This window comes from Alligator sinensis, unplaced genomic scaffold (genome assembly GCF_000455745.1).
Source record: "Alligator sinensis unplaced genomic scaffold, ASM45574v1 scaffold505_1, whole genome shotgun sequence".
Taxonomy (NCBI): Eukaryota; Metazoa; Chordata; order Crocodylia; family Alligatoridae; genus Alligator; species Alligator sinensis.
In genome coordinates this window covers 1,672,311-1,700,154 of record NW_005841940.1, presented here as the reverse complement: position 1 = coordinate 1,700,154, position 27,844 = coordinate 1,672,311, and the positions used below count along the sequence as shown (strand labels likewise).

At 45.9% G+C, this 27,844-nt stretch overlaps 1 protein-coding gene across 1 annotated transcript in view; it reads right to left on the bottom strand.

Annotated features, from left to right (window-relative positions):
* Positions 1 to 23,994, bottom strand: part of BCR (BCR, RhoGEF and GTPase activating protein) — a 129,447-nt gene extending 105,453 nt beyond the window's left edge. The window contains exon 1 of the mRNA XM_006019873.3: positions 21,856 to 23,994. Within this exon, the coding sequence (XP_006019935.1) occupies positions 21,856 to 23,368 (1,513 nt within the window). The 5' untranslated portion in view covers positions 23,369 to 23,994. The remainder of the gene's footprint in view (positions 1 to 21,855) is intronic.
* Positions 23,995 to 27,844: the final 3,850 nt, after the last annotated feature.

Here is a 27,844-nt window from a genome sequence, read left to right as displayed (position 1 = left end):
CACTCCCCAAGCTGGTGCTCTGTAAACATGGCTTCTCGTCCAGCACATACCCCGACTCTGACCTCTCCTGAAGGCTAAGGATTTCTGAATGATTCAAAACAAGCAGCCCATTCATCCTGGCCCCCGATGACAGGCACTTAGCCTCCACGGCTGGTTCGTTCCGGGATAAAATGAACGACTGTTCCGAGAGCTCCCTGCACATCTCTTGCAGCTGGGGTGTTGTTGGGTGCTTAGGTCAGATAGAGGAGCTCCAAGAATAAGATGCCTGCTTCATAAGGCTGATAGAGAGGGCTTGCGGAGGATGGCAGGTCCTATTCTCATGCTCGTACAAGTCAGGAATAACCGCACTGAAGTTAACGGAGCTGTAGCTACAAGCAAGAGAATTCAGGTCCTGCCTATCCTAAAGGACTAAACTAGAAGCATCCTGGAGAGTTCCAGCTGCAATCCCTCTCTCCTCTGCCCCTTTTTAACCTGGTTTATTTCCACTTTTCCCAAGAATGAGCTCATAAACATTCTCCAGCAGGTGAGCAGGCAGGGCCTCCGCTTCTTGATGAGCACTGTACTCCCTAGTTTTATCTACTCCCTGTTAACTATGGAATAAGCTGTAGCCACCCCAGGACAGCAAGTCTTTGAGGGAGTCAAGGCAAGGACAGCAGAATGGCTGTATGGAAGGGGGAAAACTCATTGCACCAGCTGCCCTTCAACCATCAGGGTGGCTCGATTCACTCTTCTTTTGTATAGCACAGTTCCAGTGGAAGCACTGCCACCCCGTACCCTGCGCAGAGCAAGTACACAGGATGTAGAAGAATGTCACGTTCCAGGCCAGCAGCGTTTGTGGTATGCAGAAGGGGAAGTACAAGAAGTGAGGAAACTGGAATAGCAAGGTGAGAAGACCAAATACACAGAAAACCCTGAAGAGCTGGAGAGAAATTTGATACCAGAGTCTAAAGTGATTGGGGCCAACACAGAGGTCAATGCATTTCCATTTCCAGAAATATGTGAATTACAGCTGTCCAGCGAAGAGGAGCTGGAGGCATGGCTAAGGGTCAGGATACTGTCTGCAATGCCTGCCATTAGGTTGCATCAGACAGCTCTGAACAGGATGGACAGGTAAGTCAGGAAAGATGAGACTGATAAGGTCAAAGTGATTTCCCAGTGACGGGTATCAGCTTGTTCCTCATGCAGTGTTAGAAGGCAGCTGAACGTCACCAGCAGCTTTGTTAAGAACAGCTGCATGGCACACTACAACATCCTGCGCAGGAAGGGAGTCCTGCGCTGGTGAAGTCTGCACCCAGAAGAGGCAGCACTGCAATCTGTGCCAGTTGGCAGCCTTGAAGGCTCTATGATGGTATCACAAAAATCATGTGCAAGAGAACAAGTGGAACCCGCTGGTCAGTGTCAGAAGAGGACCGCATGTACCCTCACTACTTAGGCTGCAGCTTCTCTGGAACAGGGTGTTTTTATGCTCTACATTCATACAGCACCTAGCAGAGTCCCGTAACGTTAGTCAACGGTACATAAAGATTCTTCACCCAGCTCAGAAAAGGGATCTTTGCGCACAGATGCCACACAGCTCAATGTGTCAATGGCTTTTTAACCCTACTGCACTGTACATAAGCAATACACCCTCAGGTAAATGGTTTGAGGAGTGGTTGATTCAGAGTTGAAAAATGTGAAGGTTGTTTAACAGTGCAAAGGAAGTGAAAGGCTTGGCAGGGGAGAGATGGGGACAGTCAGATGCCAGAGGGAATGAAACAGGCCAAAGAGCCCAGCATTCTCCCAACCTGGAAACCCGACGGAAAAAATTGCTGCTATGTAGTTATTAAAAGGTCTCTGGACTTCACTTCAAACCTGTCCTTGCAGTGCAGTTGCCTTCTTTGAATGACTGAGCAGTCATTGAGTACATATTAACGAGCTTGTCCTGGAAGGCTCCTAAATTTAGGGGGAGTTTTGTTTTGGCAGGGAGAATTTCACCAGCACCAAGTCCGAAATGCAGCTGGCCTTAGCTGTAAATGCACCTTTTTAAGCAGCGAGGACAATACGAACAGCAGCCTTTAGAGAAATGTAAATAAATGCTGGTTAGTCTGGAAGTCAATCCTGTAGCACAGGAAAACTGGAATTTGTTTAATTTCTGTGTCCTTTATTGTTGCCAACTGGAGACTGGTTTGATTTCTTAAGCAAACTCAAAGGGGGAAGCAGACTAGACTTCTCTGCCACCAAACTTCTCTGTTACAGAATATAAATATCGCTTCCTTGTCCAAACACTTTGAACAGTAATAATGTTTTCTTGATTTTTTTTTTGTCTTTACTACAACAGGTGCATAAAAATCTACATCAGGATCAAGCCTCACTGTGCCAGGAGCTGTACAAATATACGTACTATACAAGATGGTCCCCAATGCTACAAACTTTAAGGTGGGCGGCAAGGGGCTGAGATTTCTATATCAAATTCACTGCTTGAGGATTCTCATCCATCAGTAACCAAGAGATGCCTATTCACTGGCCACCACCCATATAAGCCACCACAAATGTGCATGCCACTAACTGTGAGGTTAAAAACTGAACAGATACACAGATGCAACTACTTTGCCAGCTCAGAGCTGCCTAAATTTACAATGCGATTTGTTTTGATTAGATGCCATTTGGCCAGAAAGCAGAGAGGGCCAGACTGTGTTTAAAGCTATGTTCTCCCCAAGACAGGGAAGGAAATATGGCCTTGTGGTTAGGGAACAAGACAGAACAAGAAGAACCTGCTTCTAACCCCAGGTTTACAAGACTGAGATCTTGAAGACTCACCCAAGTTCTCCAAACCTTGGTTTCCTTATCTGCAAAATGTGAATAATATTACCTTCTTTCAGAGGACATCTCTGTGACTTCATTTATTAGAGTTCCTAAAGCACTGGGAGGTGCTAGGGTGGAAGATATAACAGACATGCACGGATTTTAACAGTGCTATATGTTATTAATGTGCGATTGGGAAGACCCCAAAAGAATTGAGCTTTCACAAGTAATCTCTTTCCCTTCCTGTATGGAAGATTTTTTTCAGATGGACTAAGACTGGCTTTACAAAGGCAAATACAATCAATTCTGTGTCAACTGAACTTCAACTTCTGTAACATTAGTCACCATCACACAAGAATCTTCTCCTTCATAAGGGGACAACAACACTTCCCAGAAATCCCACGCAGCTCAGTGCATTTACAGCTCTTTAACCAAAGGGTTTAAAATAAAGTGCAAAAAGCAAGAGGGAGGAGAGACTCATTCCCCTGGAGGCACCCCTTTCTGTGAGGCTGCTTCTTGCAAAAGACTGGCCCACCCAACTCGCCTTATCAGGGACCTGCTACATTCCAGCGGGCTGTGCTCAAGGTTACACCATTCCCTCCTGCCAACTTGCTGACCATTTCATTGCTAGCTCCAGCCTCAGGCAGGATGCACTTATTTGCAGGACCTCAAAACTAAGACATTACAACAGGTCTGTACTGCCTGCCGACGGGAAGAGGCAGACTCCTGTTTACCTCAGGCAACAGGAAAAAGTGTGTCACTGTGTATATTTTTTGTTTTAAACCGGGAACTTATTAATAATGAACATTTATCTTCACTCAGTTCTTTGATCCCAAGGCAAAATAAGGAGTACAGTTATGTCAAGTACTACAGACATGCAGACACCTCTTCAGTGAGCCACCAGAGAACAGCAGCCTGCATAACAGGAGGAAAGGAGAGAAGGCACAAGGCCAAACCTACCTACTCATAAAAAGCACCAGCCTCTTTAGTCCTTGCAGAGAAAATAAGATCTCAAGGTCTCATCAGCAGGCCCCACATGCAACCACCAGCCTGATGTTCACCCTGAGGAGCTTTGCTTCTCCTCCTATCAAACTAACCAACCTCCTGCCTCTGCCAGGAGTACAGCCAGGCAGCTTTTAAAGGAAGCGTTTTTCCTATGCGTGCAGAAACGTGAGCAGAGAGGACCCGAGCACCCCAGGTTCCACTTGGAAACTTCTTCAAGGAAATGCTAAGTCATAGGGTGAAATCCCCTTAAACACCTGATGCAGAAGAAGAATAAACCCGTTAAAAGGATTACTCTGCATACTAGTTTATTTCTACAACAGCTGTATTTGTTGCAAAAGCCCTTTAAGGGAATACCAGATAAGGGAATAAGCCTGTGGCAGACAGCACATGAAAAACAGGATTCTCAAGCCTAGCAGAGCCCCCACCCCTCCCATCTATTTAAAAAGGGGGGGGGGGGGGGGGAGAGAAAAGCAACCCATATATCTTCCTTTTTGTGTGGATTAAACTGCCTCCAATTATTATTCCTATTTCAGGAACAGAGGGAGTGTTCTGGGCACAATGAGTCAACAGGGTGGGGCACCTCTTTCCATGCTTATGAAGCAGAAAGGGAGTAAAAAGTGAAGGACAAATTAAAAGCCAGGAATCCAGCACCTGGCTACTGCTAAAGTAGGAGCAAAACAGAAGCAAGCACAAGAGCTCCCAGATGTCTGCCTTCCCCGCATCCACAAAAGGGAACTGTTTATCTTGCTCAAGTCATGCTGAAGACCTAAGTGAGGCAGACCAAGATATAGAAGATACCAGGATGTTTTAGGTACAACAGCAGGAGGGTTTCCAGGCTCTCATGGCTGCTCTTACTGACTGCCTTTAGGGTTAGTTTGAGGAGTGGGGGACCAATTTAAAAATCAGGACTCATGCTGGAACAAAGACTTATTTGCATTTTGGGGTCAGAAAGGTAAAATTCTGTATTTCATGGCAAACCAGGAGAAGTAAAAAAAAAAATGTAGCAATACTTTGACTGAAAAAATGCTTAGAAAACAAAAAGTACTGCACATGGATGTTTTATCAGAGACAGACCACTGCAGATGAGCTCTGGTTACAGTAATTACATCAGACGATAAAAATAATGCAACTCTTACCCCGCTCCCCCTGCCCCCAGCTCGCCCAGGCAGAAAGATGCCCAGTGTCGGTTACCCTGGAAAAACCTACCTAATCAGAATCTCAAGGTGATCCAGTCTCCTGGGAAAGAGGTGCTGACCTGGCATCCACACCAGCCTCAGTCCAGATGGTTTATTGACTTAAGCAGTTCTTCGGGTAAAAGCCAGGGGTTTTCCTATTCTTAGAGGAAAGGGATAAATGCATCCTCCCTCTCAACCTCTCTTGGCCATACACACCCAACTTCTTGCTGACGCAATATAAAATAATAACATAAGTAATGGGCAGCTGGGAGGAGAGCCTATCACACAGGCTGCAAGATCATCACCTGGTTAAGGTTTTAAACACTGCCTCTGGCTGATGTAAACTTGTTTTCCCTTTGATGCTGGTCGCTGACTCTAGACAGAACGATACAGGATGGATTCTATTTCATTGTCTGGAAGAGCTGAGCAATTAGTGACAAAAAGCCATTTCTACCTGCACCACCGCCAAGCCCCTGTAACCAGGGATCTGATTAGGGAAAGGATGCTCCCAGATACCAGCCCAAATCTCTTCCTGCAATTCCAAAGCTTCTGGCAATCATCAAGATTAACCAGTTAAGATCCCAAAAGGCCCAGCTCAAACACCTACATTATCACTGGGATTCCAGTAGAACCCAGAAGTCCCCTCGTTGCAGCGATACTGGGTGCTGTACCAACACAGCAGCAGTGGCAGACCTTGTTTCAGGATGTACAATCTAGCTCAGGCTGATAGCATGAGGAGGGGGAATAGCCCAACACTGAAGCAGAACAACACAAGTGACAGGTAGCAAATGCCAGGCAATTCTGCACTGCTGTTTCTAATTATTTAGTGGGGAGGCAGAGAAGAAGGAAGGAATAGGTAATAGAGGGGAGAGAAACAGGAGAAAAAAAATGCATGGAATCAGGGCAGACAAAAGGGTCCTGGTAGAGTTGAGGCACAAGCTCACACCTCCGAGAACTAGGGTTTCTGTCTCCAGAAGCAGCTCTGCCATTGTGCGAGAAGGGGGGGGGAGGGAGGGGGTGCCAGAGAAGAGCAAGAAGCAAGTCTCAATTTTCATTTATTTTTAAAAATATTAAAGCAGTCACTGTACAAAACCAGCAAAGTGGGCACCAGCAAGGGGCACCAGCAGTGTCAGCGCCAGTCTCCACAACGGAACTGCACAAGCCACCCCCTGTGCGTAACAAGAGTCAGACAGATAGCAAAAGCCAGTGAGCATCATTTTTGACCATGTTTGCATGTCAAAATGGTATGCAGGCATTATAAATTATGCAGAAACACATAGCCATGTGTTACACAGCCATACACAAGATGGATCCTTTTGTTGCTGGGAGTCCATCTAGCCCATGGAAAGTGCAATAAGCTGGAGTGCAGGAGACCTGAGGGCAATTCAGAAATCAACCAACTGGGGGGGAGCTAAAGCAAGTCTCTGTGACTGCTTCCCATCTGTAAATGAAACTAACAATAATGACCTCTTCTCTAAAACATTTGGGAGAAAAAAAAAAAAAGTATAAAAAAACAAAAACAAAAACAAACAAAAAAACCCCACACTACTAAAACCTAGAGGCTCTTTTAGAAAAGAAAATTGCCAAAGCTGGGGGAGAAAAAAAACAACACATTTTAAACCATTTTTTTCTTAGTTGGTATACACAGATATATATAACTGTGTTTTACCATTCCAACTCATTGCAGGGTGGGGGAGAAGGGAGGAGGAAGCCCACTTATATGCTTTTAAAATCCAAATCAGTATCACAACTGACCTTGAAAGTGTTCATACATGGTATGGAAAAAAGGAAACATTTTAATCCCAAACTGTCCATGTGTCATTACAGCAGCAGTCAGCCAAAGAAAAAAGTAAAAAAAAAAATCTTCTAACACACACCTTTGAGAAAAACACAATGATGTAGAACTGCATAGGGAACAGTCTGACACTTTTACATGAACATCTCTGAAATTTCCACCCCAGACTCTTCACAACCATGCAGTTGGGCTCTTTTGTGCTCACCTCTCCCAACATATACAGAATGCATTTGCACAACAGATAATACAGCAAAATAGCAGACAAGAACCAGGGACACCAAGACTCTTGAAAGGTACTAAAACTGGAGACGGGTTTCCAGTCTGGCTGGAAACCCCATAAATCTGGAATGATTTAGGTTCCATTTCAGTATTATTTTTTATTACATTTAAACTGTGCATAACACACAGCAGTGCCTTGACCACATTATACCATGGTTTAGTTTTGCCCAAGTGGGTCAGACTTTACAAAGTTCAGGGCTCAGGACTCAAATGTGCATAGAAGTCGGGCTGGTCAAGGTCTGCTTAATGGGGTCAGCCCCCAAAACAAATAAGATCATACCGTTTGATAATATGGCTCAAGAATATTGCCCTACAACGAGGCAGATTATGGCACGAACGGGGCCTTGTTTTAAGATGTCCTGAGGTAACATAATACAACTTGAAATACAGACACGTCTCTGCTTATGTAAGAAATCTACCCTTGTAAAATGTGTTTGACCCCATTTAAAAAAATAAAATAAAAAATATCACATCCCCAAGGATTAAGTCAACTACAAAACCAAATTCCAGAAGTTGCATGTAAAACAGTACATTTTACAGCAGATGAACTTTTCCAGTCTGCTTCTTAAAATATTTGAGGAGAGAGAGCAGTGCTGAAAACTATTTAATAAGTCACAGGCAAAAACGCTTTCCAAGCTGGGCAAGCGTTTCCATAGTACCCATCCAGAAAGCAGAGTACATGCACGTGTACACGCAACGTAGTTCTCAAAGGAGCAGAGAAAGTTTAAATCAGAACCAGGTTTTAAACAATCTGCCCAGCGCGCAGCTCTGGAATGGACTGCGGCCCCGCTTCCGAAACTGGGTTATATAAATGCTCTCCCATTTTGAACTACTGTAGCTACAAACCAGCACACCAAGGAGAGCTCTTAAACAGACCTAGATAGGAAGAGAGAAGCTCAGACTTCAACCTGGATGTCTCAGATTGCTGCTTCAGGTGAGGAATATAGCAACCAACAGTTCTTGCTCCAGGACTCAGGCCAAAGCCTAATGAAATTGCTGCACTCCCTTTTCAATTCCAGCTCCCTGGTCACCTTATATAAACTCACTGATGTGACCTGGAGTGGCCATCAGTCTGTGCAAACTTGATGGCAGTGCTTTCTGCTAACATCTCCCCCAAATGCTCCAAAGCAGCCTCTCTTCTCATAGGATCCACCTTACCCAGCCCTGGACCCACGTGAGAGCCAGTCTCCCTTAGCTACAGTGTGGCTGAAAACCCCCTTCCCTTTAGCAGTGTAAATGTAGTGTTTTATATGCAGCTTCTGGAATTTGGTTTTGTAGTTGACTTAATCCTTGGGGATGTGATTTTTAAATAGGGTCAAACACATTTTACAAGGGTAGATTTCTTACATAAGTAGAGACATGTCTGTATTTCAAGTTGTATTATGTTACCTCGGGATATCTTAAAACAAGGCCCTGTTCATGCCAAATCACAGAATAAACTTATTTTCCTCAGCTACTGTTTGGTAACCTCCACCCTCCCCACTTTGTTCAAATGTATTTTAAAGAGATAGACAGGATCCTGCCTGGCCACAATAGCATAACTCTGGTGGTTGTTTCACTTAAAAAGCACTCTCCTTATTTATTCTAGAGACACTAGAAAGTCCCGTCCAACTCCAGCAGGGACTGGGTTTCCAAAATATCTTCCTATTGCAACCTCAAGCACATGCCCCGTGAAATTTCTCACTGCAACTCCAAATTCAGGAGGACTTGAACACATTCCCCGGGAGTATATGAATGTAGATGTGGTTGGGGGGGGGGGGTAACTCCGGGCTCCGATTTACAGTATAGTCGAAGACCCAGTGGCGGCACAGCTAGCCTCTGGCCCCATTATGTACATGTTCCAAAGTTGCACATTAGCAGGACTTACCCCTGTCCTTGTGCAAAGGTCTGGACTGTCCAATCTTTTAGCCTGGTTACAGGGACAAGGTTAGTTTCCCCATCTATATTACTGCTTTTCAGTGTTGTCCCCACTCCTGTTTACAGCTGTGTGGTAACCTGGCCTCCTGACACCTTTATTGTACATGACCTCATCTCAGTCCATAGCTAGGCAATAGATACCTGCCAGAAGATTAGGAGCCTTCAGCATCAAATGCTTGCATGTGACACTACCTTCAGGAAAGCCATTGTGAGAAGACTAATAGACCTGAAGAATAATGCTTTGCATTCGAAAGCTTGTCTAACTATCCCGACTATGCAGTTGGTCCAATAAAAGATAGCAGCCAAAAACAATCCTTGCCTCTCACAATTCCTGTACCATGACCACTCCCACTATGCTGAGGTAATATTTACACCATTCATACCCATGTTGTCACACAGCCTTAGCAAATACACTTAATAAAGAGAAACCCTGGGGAGTTTTCACCCCAGTAGCATCAGCTTTAGGTTTCTGATAAGGGCCAAGGATAAGCCATAGCAAAGCACATGCTCCCGCAGTTCTGAGTCTCCCGTGTTGGGTATCGATTAACTCCTCTAACAAAACGTGCTGGATGTAAATTAGATTAGAGACAGGCCAGCAGTTCGATTCTAGGACCTTCCTATAAAATCACTGTCATCTCTCAGCATGTTGAATGGAGCTGGGAAGTCGATGCCAACTGCCCAGATGGACTGTAGCACTGTATTCTCCAGGCACTGAAGAACGCACACCGAAAACTACAGCGTTTCGGAGATCCTGGTCCTTGCTCCTCTCTGGAGACTGAGCAGTAGGTGGTCTATAGTAAGGAGATCCCAGACTGAGAAACCCATGCTCAGAGCCTCTATTTGGGAAGTGGGGAAGAGCACAAGGCTTCCCTGGAACATACCGCTACCAAAACTGATGAGGCAGCAGAGCTCCCGACTGTGCAGGAAGCAGGGCCCAGCTGCCATCTGAACACTAAATTGACAAGAGCCCCATATTGTGTAGATGGGCTCAACATTGTAATTGCCAGCTCACTGCTAGCATGTCAAATCAGGGAGTGCAGCCAGCCTGCCAAGGCAGAACTGGGAACAGAGGCTCAGGCCTGCCAGGGACGCTCGTCTCAGGAACAGCAGAGCACTGCAGTGTTGTCACAGCCCTGCCTTGGCTCACTGGACAAAGCGAAGCACAGGCTATCCACCACACTTCACCTGTTCCTCTACTAACGGCATATATGCCATTCTGCTGTCTACACTGGATAGACTGAAAAAATGAATGGACATGGATCCAACATCAATTCCAGACAGACAAAAGCCAGTGGCAGAGCACTGGCTGCTCCATCCCTGATCTCAGAGTAGCAGTCCTTAAACAACACTGAACACAGGCGGAGTAGTGTTAGTTCTGGATTCTTCCCCCATTACCTGGACTATTATGTCCCACAGCCGGTTAACTGCTTAGTTTATTCTTTCTGATCTCTTCACCACACACCTTTGCCTCTCTCAGAAGTGCCCCCTCCCCCTAACCTTTTCTTCCCTACCCTTCATACATTTAAGCTGACTTTGTTCCTTTCTAGTCTCCCTGTTCTCTGCCAGTCCATTTATAACATATTGAGGAATTAGGCAATAGCATACAAAAGCTAATGCCTTTCTGAATAAGATGTTCTTTAAGACTGTAAAGAGACCTCGTTTGAGGCACTCACTCCTGATTTGTAGTTGTCCCATGTTTTGACTTGGATCCAAGAGGAGTGGCACAGACCTTTACACCAGAAGCAGAGAGAGCACACAGCCCGACAGGCTTGTCCCTGGAACGGCTGGCAATTAACCTGAATGCGCCACTATTACCTTACAGACTACACAGCATTGTCCTGGCACATTTCGTCTTGCATACTTCACAGGTACTTAAAGCAGGACAATGGACTGGTACCTTTGTAGGATCCCAGAAAAAAAGGGTTTTTGTTTCTCCTGGGAGAAAGCTTTTGTTCTGGGATCCTACAGAGGTACCAGTCCACTATCCTACTTTAAAGTACCTGTGAAGTAAGCAGAATACAAATGTGCTAATGCTCCCTTCCTGTTACCCTGCCCTCCCATGGCTACATGGTCCCTAGGGGTATTGTGCTTTTTCCCCCAGGACAAGCTGGACAAGCTACTGCTCCTCTCCAACAAAGGTGTGGCACAGACCCTTCCAAGCTACATGGGTGCTCCTATCTGAACCACTGTCAAACCCCAGAACAGTCGGATCCAGATGTCTATTTACAGCCTACGGTGTCAGTCACCCTGCCCTGCCTTCTGCCTGACTTCAGACTAACACAGCCAACTACCTCTCTGCATACAAACTGTAACTGGTCACCATGTAATCAATTGTACTCCCTTTAGCTGCTTCTGCTTCATTATTTCTGGGGCAGTTATCAAAGGGCTTCAATAAGAAGCCTTGAAAATGAAAGTTCCCTGTTAGTTTAGAGGCTGCTAATACCAGAGCACTGACAGAGCCACATAACCAATACTGTTTTACACCAAGTTTGGATATGCATACACTTCAGAGAAATGCACAGGCTTTCTTCAGTCCCAAGGCTATACAGCATATTGGATGAAATGCAATTCCTTCTCACACAGTCCATCAAGACTGCTAGGAGACTATACCCATCAACACAGAAAGAACGGTATTCACCCCTGCCCTGCTAAACACTTCCTTCTTCCCCACACCCTTTTATACCGGGCAATTACATTAGGTGACTGACTGGAATATTTATTGAGCTATGATGTTAACAGCCTTTTTTTCTACCAGCCACCCGCCTGGGAAAAATTAGCTCTTCTCTGTCCCTTTGCAGGAAAACCAAAATAATTCACTCCACTCTAGAAGCCTTTTGGGACAGCTCCACTTTGATCTTTCTAGTGATGTTTCTCTGTTCCTCAGCAACACATGTCCCAGGGCAGAAGAATATATTTCCATTGGCCACAAACTGATTTTTCTTCTCTGTACCTCATTAGCTCTTTGCAACCTTAAAAAGCAATTATCTTAAGATGCACTGCTCCCCACTTTCAATGACCACAGTCATCCTGGAGTCATGCAGGCTGCATGCACACCCCTCCTTTAAAAACACCTTTTATCATCACAACTCAGCATTGAGACACCAGCGGCTCAGACGGCAGAGCGGCAATAATTGTTAACAATAGGATGCTCTCTTACGGATTAATTCACAAATCCACACAAGCAACTATCACAACCAGCATACCCTCATCCAAATTCAATCCCTGAAACATAGCAATAATATGACACTGCCAGATTCTGCTAGACTATGAACCGAAATCAATCTTTACATTATCTGGTATACTAAGTGATATACTCAAAGTGATCACAGAGAAATACTGAGCAAGCAGTCAAGCAAAACAATGGTAGAAAAGGAACTCCTAGGCCAAAGGTCTATACTAGTTGGACCCAAATGGGGGACAAAGAAAGAGACACAAAATGGAGGGCATGAAAAAAAAAAAAAAAAAAAAAAAAAATAGCACAGGAAGCTTCAGATAGTGTATGATTAAATTTCCGCCACCTTACATTCTTGTAACTTTACATCCCTAATTTCAGCCCTGCCTTCTGTAAATAGTTTGTAGGAACAGAACAAGGTCGGTGGGAAATAGATGGCAAGATAGCTCTGATCAAGACAATTGGAAGGCAATACGTTTCGTTGGAACAAAAAACGAAAACCCTTTTCCATCTCTTGGCTCATTCAAGGCACCATAATCTAATCTTTATTAGGGCACAGGAAGCTCTGAAACCAGCTATGCTGACAGGTCATTACTACTTTCCTGGGTGAGCTCACTGAATAACATGCAATTCCAACCTGCAGGAGACATGGTTCTCTCTGCATTGTTGGAAATATATACTGTGCAAACAACAGATCAGTCACATTCACTTTTCAGTAGCTAAGACTAGCATTTGAAGCCTGATGCTCAGGGGGTGGTTACATGCCTTATTCTTCGGAAGAAATTACAGGGCAAAGTTGTTTATCCATTTTCACTAAGCGCACAACTGTTGCTATACAGACTTGAAAATGACTGGGGGACTAGACTAATTTTTAAAATTTAAGTCTACATTCTAGCACCAAAGGCCCCCTTCCAGTAAGGCTCAAAATTAGCACTCTCACCCAGTTACCTCTCAATCAGTAAGTACATTTGCCTGACTTTTCATCCTAAAGCCATTGTGTGGAACTGCTGGTACCATTATCAGGGCTGCTGCATCTCCTCACAGAAGCAGCTACATTTGGTTCTAGGACTAGAAAGTTGGATACCTCTTCTATAGTCATATTGTCTTTGGGAAACTAGTCACAGGCCACAGAACCAGGTCTTTGAAGCTCCTGGTCCCAAGCTCCTTAAATGGACATTTAAAAAAAAAGGAAAGCACTAAGGTTGGAGAGTACAAACACAAGGGCTATTAATTATTAACCAATTCCTGCAAAAAACATTCATTGTTTCCTTACATATGAGGTCAGATACAGTCATTTGGCCCCCACAACACAGCGATATAGCTGCTACTTTCTGGTGTCAAAAGACAATCTACCGGTGATCTGGTTTTTTACCACATTTAACCTGGGAGTGGTAGATAGCTTGTGCAGAGAAAAACTTTTTATGATTTTGGACAGCACCAGGAGAGAGATTCCTTTTTTAAAAAACCAAGCAGTAGGGATTGGGATGAATGAAGACAGATGCAAACAAAATATGAGAAGTGGCCATTACAATAGCCAGTTTTGTATGTTGTGCTCAATAAGTGATACAGAGTCCCAGCAGAGTCTGCAATACCAGTATACATGGCCCCAGTCTGTACACGCTACCGTTGAGAGCCGATTCCAACAGTATGGTCACCATGGATTCAGTCACTGTGCAACCACACAGCCACGAGGCAATCCAGCACCAGCTGCTACTTTTCAGCAGTTTCTTCCTGCATAAAGGAGATTCTGATCTTGTTGCCATAAGTGGGTTAAATAAAAGGTTTGAGCAACAGACATTTGACAGATGGGGAGAGGGGAAGAGAGAGAAGGCACTATTATTTGAGAAACCAGAAAGGCTCTGCAAACCACTTACACATTCAGTGACTGCAGCGCCCGGCATCAGCTCTGCCCAGATGACAGTTTTACTGTTTAAAAATACACACGCTGTAATTCAAAACAAATTTTAGGAAGTTACAGATTATAAAGCACTGCCTCAACAGCAAGATAGGCTTTGATGTTCAAGTATTTATTTACAATTTACAGTCACACCTCCCCCCACCTCACAGATGCAATTTAAAAATATGGGCCAAAAGAATAATCTGCCTCAAGTGTGTAGCTGGCTAAAACATGCCCCGTAACTCAAGACCTTCAATGGTTGCTTTAGGCCTTCATCCACACACTGCTCACCCTGCTAATCCACTTGGGTTTCCTGGGAGTTAGTTAGACAACCCCCTCCCTGCCCCCAGTTGCAACAGTGGTTGCAGTAAAAGCTGACTCAACTCCAAGGAAGTTTCTCCTCTCACTTGTACGCAGCAAGGGACAGGATTTGCTCCCCGCGGTCAGTGGAATGTCACGGGGGTAAGAGCAGACTCAGGCCCTTATTGTTCTTCTCTTGCTTATCGGGGTGGGTGGAGCAAACTAAAAGGAGAAAGTCAAACAACCTGCTGGTCTTCATTTCTCTACAGGGGGGAAAAGGTTGCAGACAAGCTGGGACTCTACTCCAGTCTGATTTTCATAGGCAGCCAACACTCTCCCATGGTAATTGAAACAGAGTGATTCTCTACAGACATCCAGCTTGCCAAGTCTCACCTCATTAACCTTTATGAGATGACCTCCAAGCCTCCTTGGAGCTGGGGTTCTGGCCTCCCTTGCCTAGGCTTTGTGACTGTTTATCCCCAGCAGGTTGAAGAAGGGGGAAGGGACAGGACTTTAGCAGGCTCGCAATGCACTCTGCTGTCACAGGCATGTTACCAGGCTGTTAGCAGCACTTGCACTCTCAATGGCAACTCACAGGCCTCCCCCCAAATCATTCAAGGCCCCCACAGTACTTCTTGTAAAGCGGCCCGGATCACATTCAGCTTAAACCTCTTTAAAATTCTTGCTGCTTCTTTTGCAAAAATCTTCGCCGCTAATCTGTCCATCTACTCTGCATCCAAGTGCCTAGCTAATACTAAAAGCAAGGATGTTGCTCCTCCCCTCCCCAGTTGGCAGGTTACTATTTATCATCGTTATCTTTGCGCACTGCTCCAAGTTCCTGGGTACAGTTTCCTGGCAGCGCTCTGTTGCTGCCATAACTCACACCAGAGGTGTCTGCATTTCTGTGATCAGTAAAGTGTTTTCCAGCTGGAGTTGGTTATTCTGAATTCAACACTTGGCACTTCACCTATTTGAACCACCAAGTATTTAGATAAAAACCACTTGGAAAAGGTGCTCAAGAAGCCAAATAGTCCCACAAAGCAGCAGATGACCCAAGTCAAAACACCCCAAAACATTTGGTCTCTTGAAATAATGCTAAATTGGGAAAGGCCTTAAGGGCAGCGGTCAAACTGCAGGACATTCCCACTTCTGTCCCCACTGGGGGAGAGAGCGCAGCAGCTGCTGCACAAGATACACCAGTACTGCTAAACCATCAAAGGCTCCAGGGTGAAAGCCATGTCCCCGCAGGACACATCTCTGCAGAGGTACAAAAGTAGGTGAAGCCAGAGCAGTTTACTTTTTGAAGCAGTCACTTCAAAATAAGGGGAGAGGGAAGAGCTGGTAGCACTAGTTTCAGTCAAAGGGAAAAAAGGTGTGAAAAGAACGGATGGATGAATGCATGTTTTTGTTACTAGAGGGGAGAAAACCCTCTGACCCCTCTCCTCTGGGGTACAACAGCCAGTCAAACAGGTTCCTCCCCCAGTAGCACCGAAAACATGCATTCGTCAGCAACTCCTCTCACTGTTCAGATGTTTTATTTTTAGGTCTGTGGCCGTGGTCAAGTATGGAACAAGTCATCAATAGTGTTCTCCCACCTCGCCTCCACCACAGTTTTACACCAGAGACAGTAGGAGCCTCCTACGAGAGGCGACACCAGCATCTCAAAGTTAGAACTTCCTTCCCTCAAATACCACATTGACCTAAGCGGTTTGAAGCCCCTGCTCTTTGACAATCAGGCTTTCTGTAACAGCTAGGCCCACCTGGAAATAAAACCTACAGCCCTGGGCAAGCTGGAGGAACAAAAACACAAACCCCCAAGGTCTATATTCATCTCCCCTTTCTGTGCAGGGCCACAGCTCGGCATCTGCATTCTGCTGCCAAGAGAAAAGCCAGTTCCTAAAGCAGTCAGCAAGGCTGCGAGAAAAAGCTTCCGCTTTTCTAGTAGAGCTGGTGGGGCGAGAAGAGGGAGCTCCACTCGCTCAGTCTAGGAAGAGGGGGATGATATAATAAGCAGCTTGATAAGTCTCAAGAGCAAACAAATAATCTCTGGGAAGCACTGAGGGGGCCATTTAGACAGTGTATTGCCATTAGTGCTCCTGAAAAATCTGCTGCCTGTTACTGAAACGGATTAAAAAGCGAGACTGGGTTATAACAAAGAAAGGCCTAAAAATAATAGCAAAATGAACTAGAACCAAATGTCACAGACTAAATCTAAAACTCATTCCTGACTGCGAGAGAGCCAGTGACATGCCAGCAGCCCTGCAGACAACAGCAGGAGAGCTGCACATAATGGAGTTTCCTATGCTTGAGGTCTCCTGCTCCCAGGAGTGGAAGGACAGTGCAGCAGAGTAAATCCCACCTCTGCTGTTCAGTGTGAAATGCCGTCTGTAAACGGGAAGGCACCAACAGCGCCTTACTGAGAGTCACTGTGTAACGCCTGGGGATTGCAAAGCACTTCCCAAGAGAGTCTCACAAAATACAAGGAAAGGTCACCAAGTACCAGTCTACCCACCCACAAAGGGACGAAACTGAGGCACAACACGGCTGAGAAATGTGCCCGAGATCACAGCGTGCAAATGACACCACTTGGTACTGAAAACACCTGCTACCTTCTGGGGGTGCAACCAGCAGTACCCCAAGAAGACCCTTCTTTAAAGGCCCATGTGTTAGCGGAAGCCACTTATGACCATAAGGATGCTTACAGAAAGAAGCTCTGAAGAAAAACCCTGCCCTTATTGAGAACAAACTCCAACCCTGAGTTGGATTAAATGCGAGTCGTGCCTTCACACTAAAGAATAAGGTCCTCTCATCCTCTGAGCAGCACCAGTGGGTCTTACACATACTAAAGAGCTGGAAATGTAAACGCGAACTTCAATGCAATCGGTATGGATCCGGGCTTTTGGTTCATCATGGGAAAAAGTGTAGATTTTCTCCTTTAAGGGAGAAACCTGTGGCAGCCAGGGGCTATAGACTGAGCTGCCCCATGCCACGGACTCCGCCTGCTGCTTCTGTGCCCCCTGCCTCCTCCCATGCCTGCAGGCAGGAATATACAGAGGCAGCAGTGGGAAGGCCTGGAGCGAGGGGGACATGGGGCAAGAGTGCCGGCAGGAGGCACCACACCATGACAGGTGTAAGGCATGGCCGGGGCCCTTTATGGCTCCACAGTGGGTGCAGAGAGTAATGGGCCCTCCTATTCCAAGGAACTGCACCCACTCCCCTCACACCCAGCCCAGGGGCTTGGGCCCAACTTCAGTAGGCTTTCTCCACCCCTAGGCCTGTGTGCACACAGCAAGCACCCTCCCCATTTCCCCCAGCAGCCAGGCTCACCCCCATCCCCATTCGTCAACTGGACCTTGCACCACCCCTATTTTTTTTGTTTTTGATTGCACCACTGACCAACACGGAAGGAAAAAACCCAAAAGAAACAGGCACTTTACCGGAAGGGGCAGAATGGTAGCTAGACCCAGCTCCACAGCATCTGTAGACATTGGGCACTTCAGCAGGGCTTTCTGGCACTTATCTAATAGCTGATTGAATCAGCTATTAGGTAAAAGCTCCAAAAAGTCCCACTGAAGTGCCCGATCTATACAGATGTTGGGCAAGCTGGGTCCAATTAACTTGCTGTCTCTTCTGGCCATGTGTTGGGCTCGGCGTGGGGGTGTGCCAAGCTCAAAGTAAAACACCAGGTTTTTTTTCCATGTCTGTAAGCAGATGGCTTCATTGGCAAGTGGCAGGGGGCAGCAATGAATAATGCTGCAGCCCACACAGTCCTCCAAGGTGGCTAGTGATGCGCACCCTGCCCTTGCCAAGGCATGGCTCCCACGGACTTCTCCTCAGTTCCCAGTATAGGAGGGGCTGGAGCAGGCAGAGAAGTGAGGCATGGCCTCCAAGACAGATCCTGGCAAGACCAGGGGGCTGCAGGTTGGAGGTGCAGAGCACCAGCAGGGCTGGGAGGACACTGGATCGGGAGTGAGGGGCATCAGCACAAAAATCAGGGCTGCTCAGCACCACAAAGCAAGTGGGGAAAGACAGCCACAGCTGCACCCATGTCCTGGTGAGCAGAGGGGGCTCTGGTTTTCCATGATTTAAAAACAAAAAACACCAAATTAAGTGACAAAATATATAGGTATTTAGAATTTATTTAAAGACTGTCATTATTGAGGCACTGGTAGGCTTCCACTGTTTAAGTTTATATAGAGTTTCACTTGAATTGCAGAAAAAGATGGATTTGTTGGTTTTTGTTTTTGTTTTTTAAAACAAACAAAAAAAATCAAAAAAAAAATCAGAGAATTTACAATTTGTTTTTAAATCAGAGATTTTAAGGTTTTTTAAAAACTGAGAAAACCAGGATCCCTGGTGATCAGTAGCTAACAGGAAGCATATCTTAAAACAAAACACATCCCCCCACCCCAAACTGACCAAGGTCATAGCAAGGCCCCTACTGCAAAACATCATTTTTTCTTCTTGGTTATGTTCAGGGGAAGCCCCAGTGTGTTTCTTGGGAAATAAACAGTTAATAGTGGGTGGGGAAAACATGTTTTTCATACAACCATATTAAAACCATCTCAAATTTAATCACAGGATTAAGACCTCTTTTCACTTTCTCCCATTACAGGAAATAATCATAGGTGTTGCATACTTCATCCTGGCATACAAACTTTTTAATCCACTCTTTTTAACAAATACAGTTGTTATTATAAACCCACACATTTACCCCCAAGCTCCTCACCCAGCCAAAACCCAAGTCCAGCCCCAGTCAGTTTTCCCCATTCTAGATACTTTTCATCCCTGGAAACAGAGGTACATACCTTGGCTTGATGCCAAAGTGAAAGGGAGTGTAGTGATCTCATCCTAGTCCCCATCCACTAGGAAACTAACAGACGATTTAGTATGATTGGCAGTCTCTGCTCAACCAAGGTCTCAGGGAGAAGTCGCAGGTGTTTGCTAAGATCATGATGCACTGGCAGACCCACAGCGGAAGCCTGCATAGCACCTGTCCAAACTGTGCCAGGCTCAGCCTAGTGTTATTGTGAACAAAAAAAAGATAGATGCAACCACAGAACTGTAAGCACATGAAATCTGGATCTCTAAAGAAACCAAATCTACCTAGATGCTAATCATCAGGACTGGGCAGAACCTGCTGCGTCTCAGGCTTGCGCTCTCATATTGAAGCACGGCTTCAGGGAAGACGGGCAGAACTGGTGTCTGAACCACAGGGCAAGGGATGCTGGCTGAAGTGATCAACTGCTCTCATTACATGTGAAGGTGAAAGACATGTCCCCCATCAGAACATGTGAGGGAAGAAGAGCAGCCAGCAGGCTAATCACACAGGGATCCCTCCTGCCCTTTGAGGAGAGTCCTTTCTTTGTATCTGCTTTATAAACAATTTGTTTAGGATCAAACACGGACTTTCTCAAGGAAAAGAAAAATCCCACAAAGCATCCCTACTGACAGTGGAAACTAACAAGCAGCATAGCTGTGCTGTGAACACAGAAACCTCCTTTTCAGTGGAGTAGAAAGTTGCCACTAGCTATAGCACAAGACAGCAATGAACTGCCATCTGATCCAGGTTCCTGCTAAGCTTGCCTTGCGTTACCCCCTGTACTTGGGAAAGCAGTTATGCGATGCCCTTGTTTGCAATTCTCTGGCCCCCCTCAGGAACAAAATCCTGCCTTGTCTTCAGGGACCAGGCATTACACAGGAGTTTTCAGATCCCGGAAGGCCCTTTCAGTCACGCAGGATCCCACATGCTGCCAACCTAAGCAAAATACATGACTGAAAATAAAACCAAACTGCCCATCTTCTGGAACACCAACCAACCAAGCAGCATGAATTTGCCTTGAAGAATGAGTTTTATCCACCTTTGTTATTTTGTCCCTTTTGTTTCTTTCTGCAAAACTGCAACAGCCAGGAGGCTACGGAGCCATCTAAAGAGCATCAGTAAACAAAAAGAGCAGAGACAGATGGCTGCAGCTCAGTTTATACCAGCACTGGATCCAACCTCCCCCCAGCATCTCTCCAGCTTCCCATAGGAACAAACAGGAGACCAAATCCTGGCATAAAATAATACATATCATACAGAAATCTGATAAGGACGAGGTCACTGTGAGGACCTGGTGCCAAGGTCTGGAACTCTCAAGTACCTTTCATTTATAGTAAACAGACATTAAGACTGAATAGCCTTTCACTAGCACAACAATGGCGACAGACTTTAGGAGAACTGAAACAATATCTGTGAAAGCCCTTCAGGCCAAATGCTCAGCCAAAGCACTACTGCATTTAAAAAGCAATAGGGAGAGGAGACCCAGGGATCTCCATCCATTTAAGTCACCCCCTCTGAGAACTAGGGCAACTTGAGACAATGAAAACATCTCTGATGGGCCTCCCTCTTTGCACTCAAAGCCCTGAAGAGGTTCATCAACAACGCAGGAATTCAATCCTGTTTGCAAATGTCCAAGTTAATCCCTTATTAAAATATAGGCTTAAAGAGAGAGAGGGGAAAAAAATAAAATCAAGATTACACACATGCTCAAAGACAATGATACAATGCTACTTGATCACACCGATTTCTTCTCTCCAGACAACATTTATGCTCAAAGGCAAGGAGACTTAAATGAAAGATGTCATTCACCACTGCACCGCATGATACAAATAGGAGTCAGATACCCACATACATTCTTATGCCCGTTTGATCCAAGCATTCACTTTGCCCCATCCGGGCTCAACTCTGAAACCTAGTCGTTAAGCCTTGAACATACAGACATGGGAACGGCATCAAATATGCTGCCCAAAAAAAGAAACACTTTCCCATTTAGACTCTGCCAAAGCTAAATAAACCATTCTCCACTACAATGTGTAAGGCTTCCAAAATGTTCCATGCTCTTGCCTCATTTATGACACTACAAGCCAGAGGGCTGGACCAGCACTGTATCCAGTCAATAGTAATTCAAAGGAAGACATGAGAGAGAATGGAGTTGGAGTCTCCCAGTTAGTTATGGGCAGGGGAATAAAAAAAAGGAGAGGCAAGGAAGGAGTCCTTGTCTTACTAATGTAATGGCTTCGTAAGGATGCCAGGTTAGAGCATCACTGACCTGCAGCCACTGATAGGGTTTAGTCCCTTAATGACAACAGCTGGAGGACAGGGGAATTTTGGCTAAAGAAATTGGTCAAACCCATTTTCTTACAGAAAAGGCCCAGAGGAACTATGATGTACACATGGAGAAATCAAGGCCATGCTTTACATAGAGTCTTGAAAAACTCAGAGTAAATTGCATGGAGCTTTATTTATCTTCTCCAGAAGGATGCAGAGCTGACTCAGCCCTCCCAGGAATCAAACCTTAGGTTCCAAGACAGCTACAGATGCATCCCAAGTCGGAGGCTTTGCTTGCTGGCCTTCCCCCAGAACACCAGCAGGGCTCTCTCCAAGCAACTGCCTCCCCTTGCACAATCTTCCTAGGAAGCCCGTGATGTTGTACCTCCTGCCCTCCCCATATTACCAACCAACCAAAGCCCTGTTTAAACAAAATACAGGTACCTGTATCTCCATGGAAACAGCTGTCCTGATGATTTCTCCCAGATGGTAAGTCTCCATCATTCGGCCAGATCTGCCCTGTTTTTCGTACTCCTACAATAGTAGCTTCAGACACAACAACCTGCTGTGGCCTGTGCCGCTTTTGAGACTGAGGAGTTGGTGGGCTGCTGCTGTCAAAGGATTGCTGTGAATTCTGGGACGGAGAACGGCTTTTATCCCGATACATGCGGTAAGCGGTAGGGCTGGGAGAAACGTGGCTGGACTGACCTGAAGAGAAGTCCTCCTCACTGGATGTGAGGTTCTCATTAGAGCTACAGTCAGGAGTATACCCTCCCCCAATGTCCTCAAAACTCCTGGGGGAATAAGATCTCCTGGGCCATGTAAGATGCTTCTCCTGGTCAGACATGCTTTGATTTCGCAGGACAGATCCTTTGCTTTCTCCTTCCCCCATCATCCCACCAACGTAGATGCTTTGGTAGGGCTGAAAGTCCATTGGTTGCCATGGTGCTCGGTTGCCCCCGTTGGCATTTATCAGGTTGTCTTTCAGAAACCTGGGGTTCAGTTCAGCATCCTCATACTCTCCATCGTAGCCAAAGGTGCTCTCGGAGGATCTCCCCCTGTAGGCGGCCCTTTGGAACTCGCTAAAGCTGGCTACCATGTTCGGAGGAAGAGAATGCAAAGACTTCTTGCGCTCCATCTGCATGGCTTGGCTACCCAGGGAGCTTATCTTATCTGAAACATCTTTATCATTGACCTTCACAAGCCCCTTCTCATGGTGGTACTCCATGTTCACGTAAAAGGGCTTCTCCGGGGCATCCTTGCTATCTGTAGAGGAATGCAAATTTATCTTTTTAATCCGCTCAAAATTGGACCTCAGCGCCGCTACGCTGGTAGTGTTCCCTCTCTCCTTCGCAATTGGCTCGAAAGACCCCTCTTTCTCAGCGGATCCTACCAGCCTGCGAGTGGAAGCCGGCCTGGGTTTCGAAGGGGACCCCTCTGTATCGCAGCGGTTCTCCGTGTCCTCCGCGACTCTCTTCAGCTTTTCTTCGCTGTAGTATTTACACCTGTCCTGATCCCCTTCTCCGTGGTGGGGACTGTCCAGCAACGACAGGTCTGACCCGTCGCTCTGGGTGGACAGTTTCCGCAGAGAAGGTATCCTTGGCTTGAACCTCTCCTCTCCGTGATGGGGCTTGTTTTTTTCCAGCTCCCCTTGCTCAGCCGGTTGGTGATGTGGGTCTTGATTCTGCAGCTCTGCAGCCCCTTCAGGGAGATGGGAAACTCGCTTAAAGCCCCACCTCTGTCGGTCATAGCTCTTCTTCTCCTTGGCCAGGAGGGTCTGAAGGTAGATCATGCGGAACCTCTCCTTGTTGACTTCCATCTCCAGCCTCCGGATGGAGGCTTTGCACAGCTCCAGCTCCTGCTCAATGTCTCCCACTGACTTCAGCTCCATCTTGGGAGGCTCCGAGTCTGCAAACTGAGCTTTCCAAGCCTCCACAAACCCCACTGGGTCCACCATTTTGCATCCGAGAATAGACCAGGGTGAGGAACAGGGGGCGGAGTACGCCAGCCAAATCTCACATGGAGCTACAGAAGCAGACAGACAAGGGTTAACTCGCGAAACGCGTCTCCTTCGCGATCCACGCCGGAGAAGAGGACGCAGAGGCAGCTGCTTCTGTCCCTGGGACGGTCTCTCGTCCTCGTCGCCCCCCACCAACACCTACAGCTTCAGCCCCGGCGGGACCGGCGTTTGCCCGAGAACAAGGACGCTCGCACCACGGCCATCCGACGGGAGGGCGGACAAAGGAGCAGGGGCCGGGGGAGGAGGACGCGACCGATGGCGCACCCAGCCCCCGCTGCCCCGGGCCGGGGGCCGCCGTGCCCCCCTGCAGGGGCTGGGGCTTGCAGAGTCCCGCAGCTCCGTGCGTCTTTCTCGCTCCTGCCCCTTCCCTCTCTCCTCCTCCCGGCTATTGTGCCGCCCTCGCTCCGCAGGCGCGCTCCGAGCCGCCGTGCAGGGCAGCAGAGCTGCGGCTTGTCCGCGGGCCGGCTCTGGCGCTATCCCATGGCTCCGAAGAGCCCAGACCCGCGGCCGGAGCCCTCCCGGCGCTCCTGCTCGCGCTGCGGCTGGTCCCGGCTGCCCATGGCCCGGCCGCGCTCCGGCTCGCAGGAAGGGGAGGAGGGAGCGCTACGATTGACAGCCCCAGGCGGGCCTCTTAAAGGGGGGCTCCCCGTGGCTCCGGCCGGGCCCCTAATGAGACAAAGGCGCAGCTTTGCAAGGCCATGCATATTCATGTATATTCCCATGCGTGGTGCATATGAAAACACTGGGTTTTGTTTGCTGTGTAGAGCTAGGGTAGTCCAAGTATTTAGACCGCACTACTGGGGACCCCACCCAGATCCCCCAGGGGAGAGGGGTAGGTGCAACTAAGGAGAGTTACTAAGGAAGCAGAAACATGCATCACAGATGGCTACTAAGTACCCACCTGTCAGGTCGTGTAACAGGAAAACTGTAATAATGCCTAGGGGTTCAAGTAACCTTTAGGAGCTGGGGATCAAGGGCTGCAACCTGGTTCCCCAACTTCCCTCTTTGTACCCATTTCTGGGACAGGAGGGAGACCCAGTTCTTTAAAAGTGCTGGGTCTGGGCAGGTTGAGAACCAGGATGATTGAAACTGCCCCCCAGCTGGTGCCTCTGTTGTTACAGCCCTTTGGGCGGGAGTTACAAATCAAATTCACTAGCCAAGATGCATAGTTCACTCAGTCAAGGTTTGTTTCCTTACATAAAGAGATTCAGAAAGTAAGGACCTGTGACAGGGAGGAAACGGTAGAAAAGATAGAGGGATGTGGAAAAACAGGCTGTAACGCAGCTGTTATACAGAGAGAGATGTGGCAAGTGCTTAAAAAGAATGGCAGTGAAAAGTTTGGATGCAAGAGCAGGCAGGAGGAGAGAGTAAGAATCACATTTTAGGAGTGACTGCTTTAGAGCAGGGAGAGCTACAGCGGCTGTGACTGAGGAAAAGCTGTAACCCGATCTCTGTGCCTGAGCTCTGTTTGGATTAAGTACAACCACTTCTATTGCTGGTCCAATAAGAAGTCAGTGGCAGAGGAGACTCAGCTCTGTGCTAGAAACTGCATTAAGTGTTTGTAACAGCAGGGAAGCCTAAGAAGTGGGCTGCATTGCGGAGATTGTTAAGGTGCTTGTGCAAAACAGAGAATGAAGCAGTGTTGTGTGGTTGTTCTGTGCCTGTATTGCAAGAGAGCGACTGTTAGAAGTGTAAAAGTGGACCTTCTCATTGGTAATGGGGGTTAAGTATGTCCAGAAATAGTGTGGGTGTAGTGTAAATAACCTAGAAATAAAAGTGGTAGCAGCTATTAAGGTTCTTGCTGTGATTGATAGGGTTAACCAAGACAATTACATGAAAGCATTTCCTAAAGTTTGGGCAAAGAAAGAGTTAAATATGGCACGATGCAGGAGTGTGTCTTGTTTGAGGGAACCAAACCCTCCCCCCCTAAAGGCAGTGTAAATATTCACTAGAAACTGAAATAAGATTATAACTCATAATAAATAGTTGGTAAAGTCAGAAAGTGATAATATAGATGCTCAGTGTGTGTGACTCCCTGATTTAATCCATTTTAAAGGCAAAGGGGAAAATATGAAAACTGACAATAAACTTCAGAGTTTAAATATAGTAACAACTGTTGTAGCAAAGTACCCTGAAATTCTAGCAGCTATAATCAGGAGGGGTAAAATGATTTTCAGTATTACATTTAGCTAATGCAGTTTTTATTTTGTTTTCTATTTCCACGGTATGCAAGTGTTGATATAATTTTGTGTATTCAGGAGACAACGGTATTGTTTTATCCAAGTATCCTAAAGATTTCACAATGCCCACCAATAAGGATATGGAAAAAGCTTTCCAAGTAAAAATTCTGAGAGAGAAATTGTCCCTCTAAAGGAAAAACTCATTCTTAAAATGGCAATTTGGTTAAATGGTAACAAGGGTATTGACATCCCTCAATCTGACATTGGCAGGTATGTGTTTGTTTTCTTTTGCAGAAACCATAGTGTAACCAATTCAGTAGCAAAGGTGATGGATAGACTACAAGGCGGTCATTACCATCAACAGCATCTTCCACACCCAAGCCATGACTTTACCATTATAGCAAAAATTGTCTTGTTAGTTTGTTTGGTTTAAGTTGTTGAAAGTTTAAATACATATGAATATCATAAAGATGTTAATGATAGTTAATAAAATGGACAGCTGTGATGGATCTGACAGTTGATGAGCATGATTTTAATGCCTAAGTGGAGTCAAACTGCTAAACTCATATGCTGCCAATTACAAGCACTTACTTGAATACCAGGCCCTCAACTTTGGGTCAAGGATGGTCTGTAGCTAGAGGAGGGGTCTGAGCAGGGGCGAAGTGTAGGGGGTGCACTCAGGTACATGTGTACCCTCTTAGTGTGGCGGTGCACCCCCTACAAAAAGGGGGGCACCGCCGACGGCCTCTGTGGGCAGTCCACAATCCCCACTGGCTGCCCCTGACACTGCCTGTGACATCTGCAGGTGGTTGCTGACCCCTGGCTGTTGCTTGCCACCGACGTCTGCAGGAGCTCTCCTGCTTACTGCCACTGCACTCCTGCCACTGCTGCCGTGCTCCCACCTCTGCTGTGCCCCCACAGCTGCAGGGGGCACGTGTCATTCATGGGTCTGAGAGATGGATTCTAATTCATATAGCTACAGACAAGTCTCTCGTCTTCTCTTTCTCAACTGAACCACTGATAAAATAAGAATAGTCACTCACCTTGCAACAAATCTATTTTTATCTAAGTACTTGATTCAGTATTACCTGAGCATCTTACAAAAAGTGCATAAATCTAGATAGGTAATTTACAGGTCTCCCTCTTGTATATGAAAATTGTTTCCATTTTGGGTTTGGTTGGGTTTTTTTAATATAAACTGATATGTCTGATGCACACAATTCATTCAAATTTGATGTTGGGGATATTACAGGGGAATTGTAACAGACGAGATGCCAGTAGATGGCTTCAAGAATATGTAAAATGGTTCCTTAGGTTTGTAGGTCCAATAAAACAAAAATGTGTTTTGAAAATGCACAGGTGTCCACAAAGTAAGCTTAGATTTGTCTTTCTGACATTTAATAGTTAATAGTCCATTAAACCCTTTTACTTTTTATGTATTCAAAATGCCAAATATAGTATAATAAGAGACTTGAAAATAAATGTTTTCACAAAAAATGGCTGATCGCACATTCAGGCTTACACCATCCTCCCCTTACTGTTTGTTAATACAGTTTTTACCTTTCCCCTCCCTTCAGAAAAATGCACACCTGGGAACCAGGCTTCTAACATACATGGGGCATTGATTGATGTATGTGGAAACTCTACTATAATCCAAACAAAAATGAAGGATACTTTTCAACATAAAAGTCATTCTTTTAATAGAGAACTCTTGCCTGTGTTAGAGTGTTAAATAGGATAAAAGTGAATTTAAAAAAATTATCAACAATTCATTTTATTTTCAAAGATGCTGGGTTTACTTTAAAAAAAAATATAAAACTGACTTTGAACAATGACAGCATGATACCAAATATTTTCAGTGCTACAAGAGTTAAGTATTCATTGGCATTATTTTTTAAATCTATTGAACAGACATAGCAGCAGGTTTTAAGGCCACATGTGTATACAATTACCTTAAAAAAACCCTACATCTTCAGCATAACTCATCTCTTGATTTCATACACTTTTTAAAAGTTACATAGGACTCACCATTTTATTTTCTCTTTATTTCTAACACAGATGACCTGTAACAAAAGCAGAGGGCAAAGCAGTGGGTTTCCCTGTCTTCCTTCCCCATGTTTGTGCATCTCTTGGAGTGAGACAACACAGGAAATGCTGATGAGTATTGAAGTGAGAGGCTGGATTTCTGTATGTACATGCTATTTTGATGTGTACTTTAATTAAAAAACTGTGT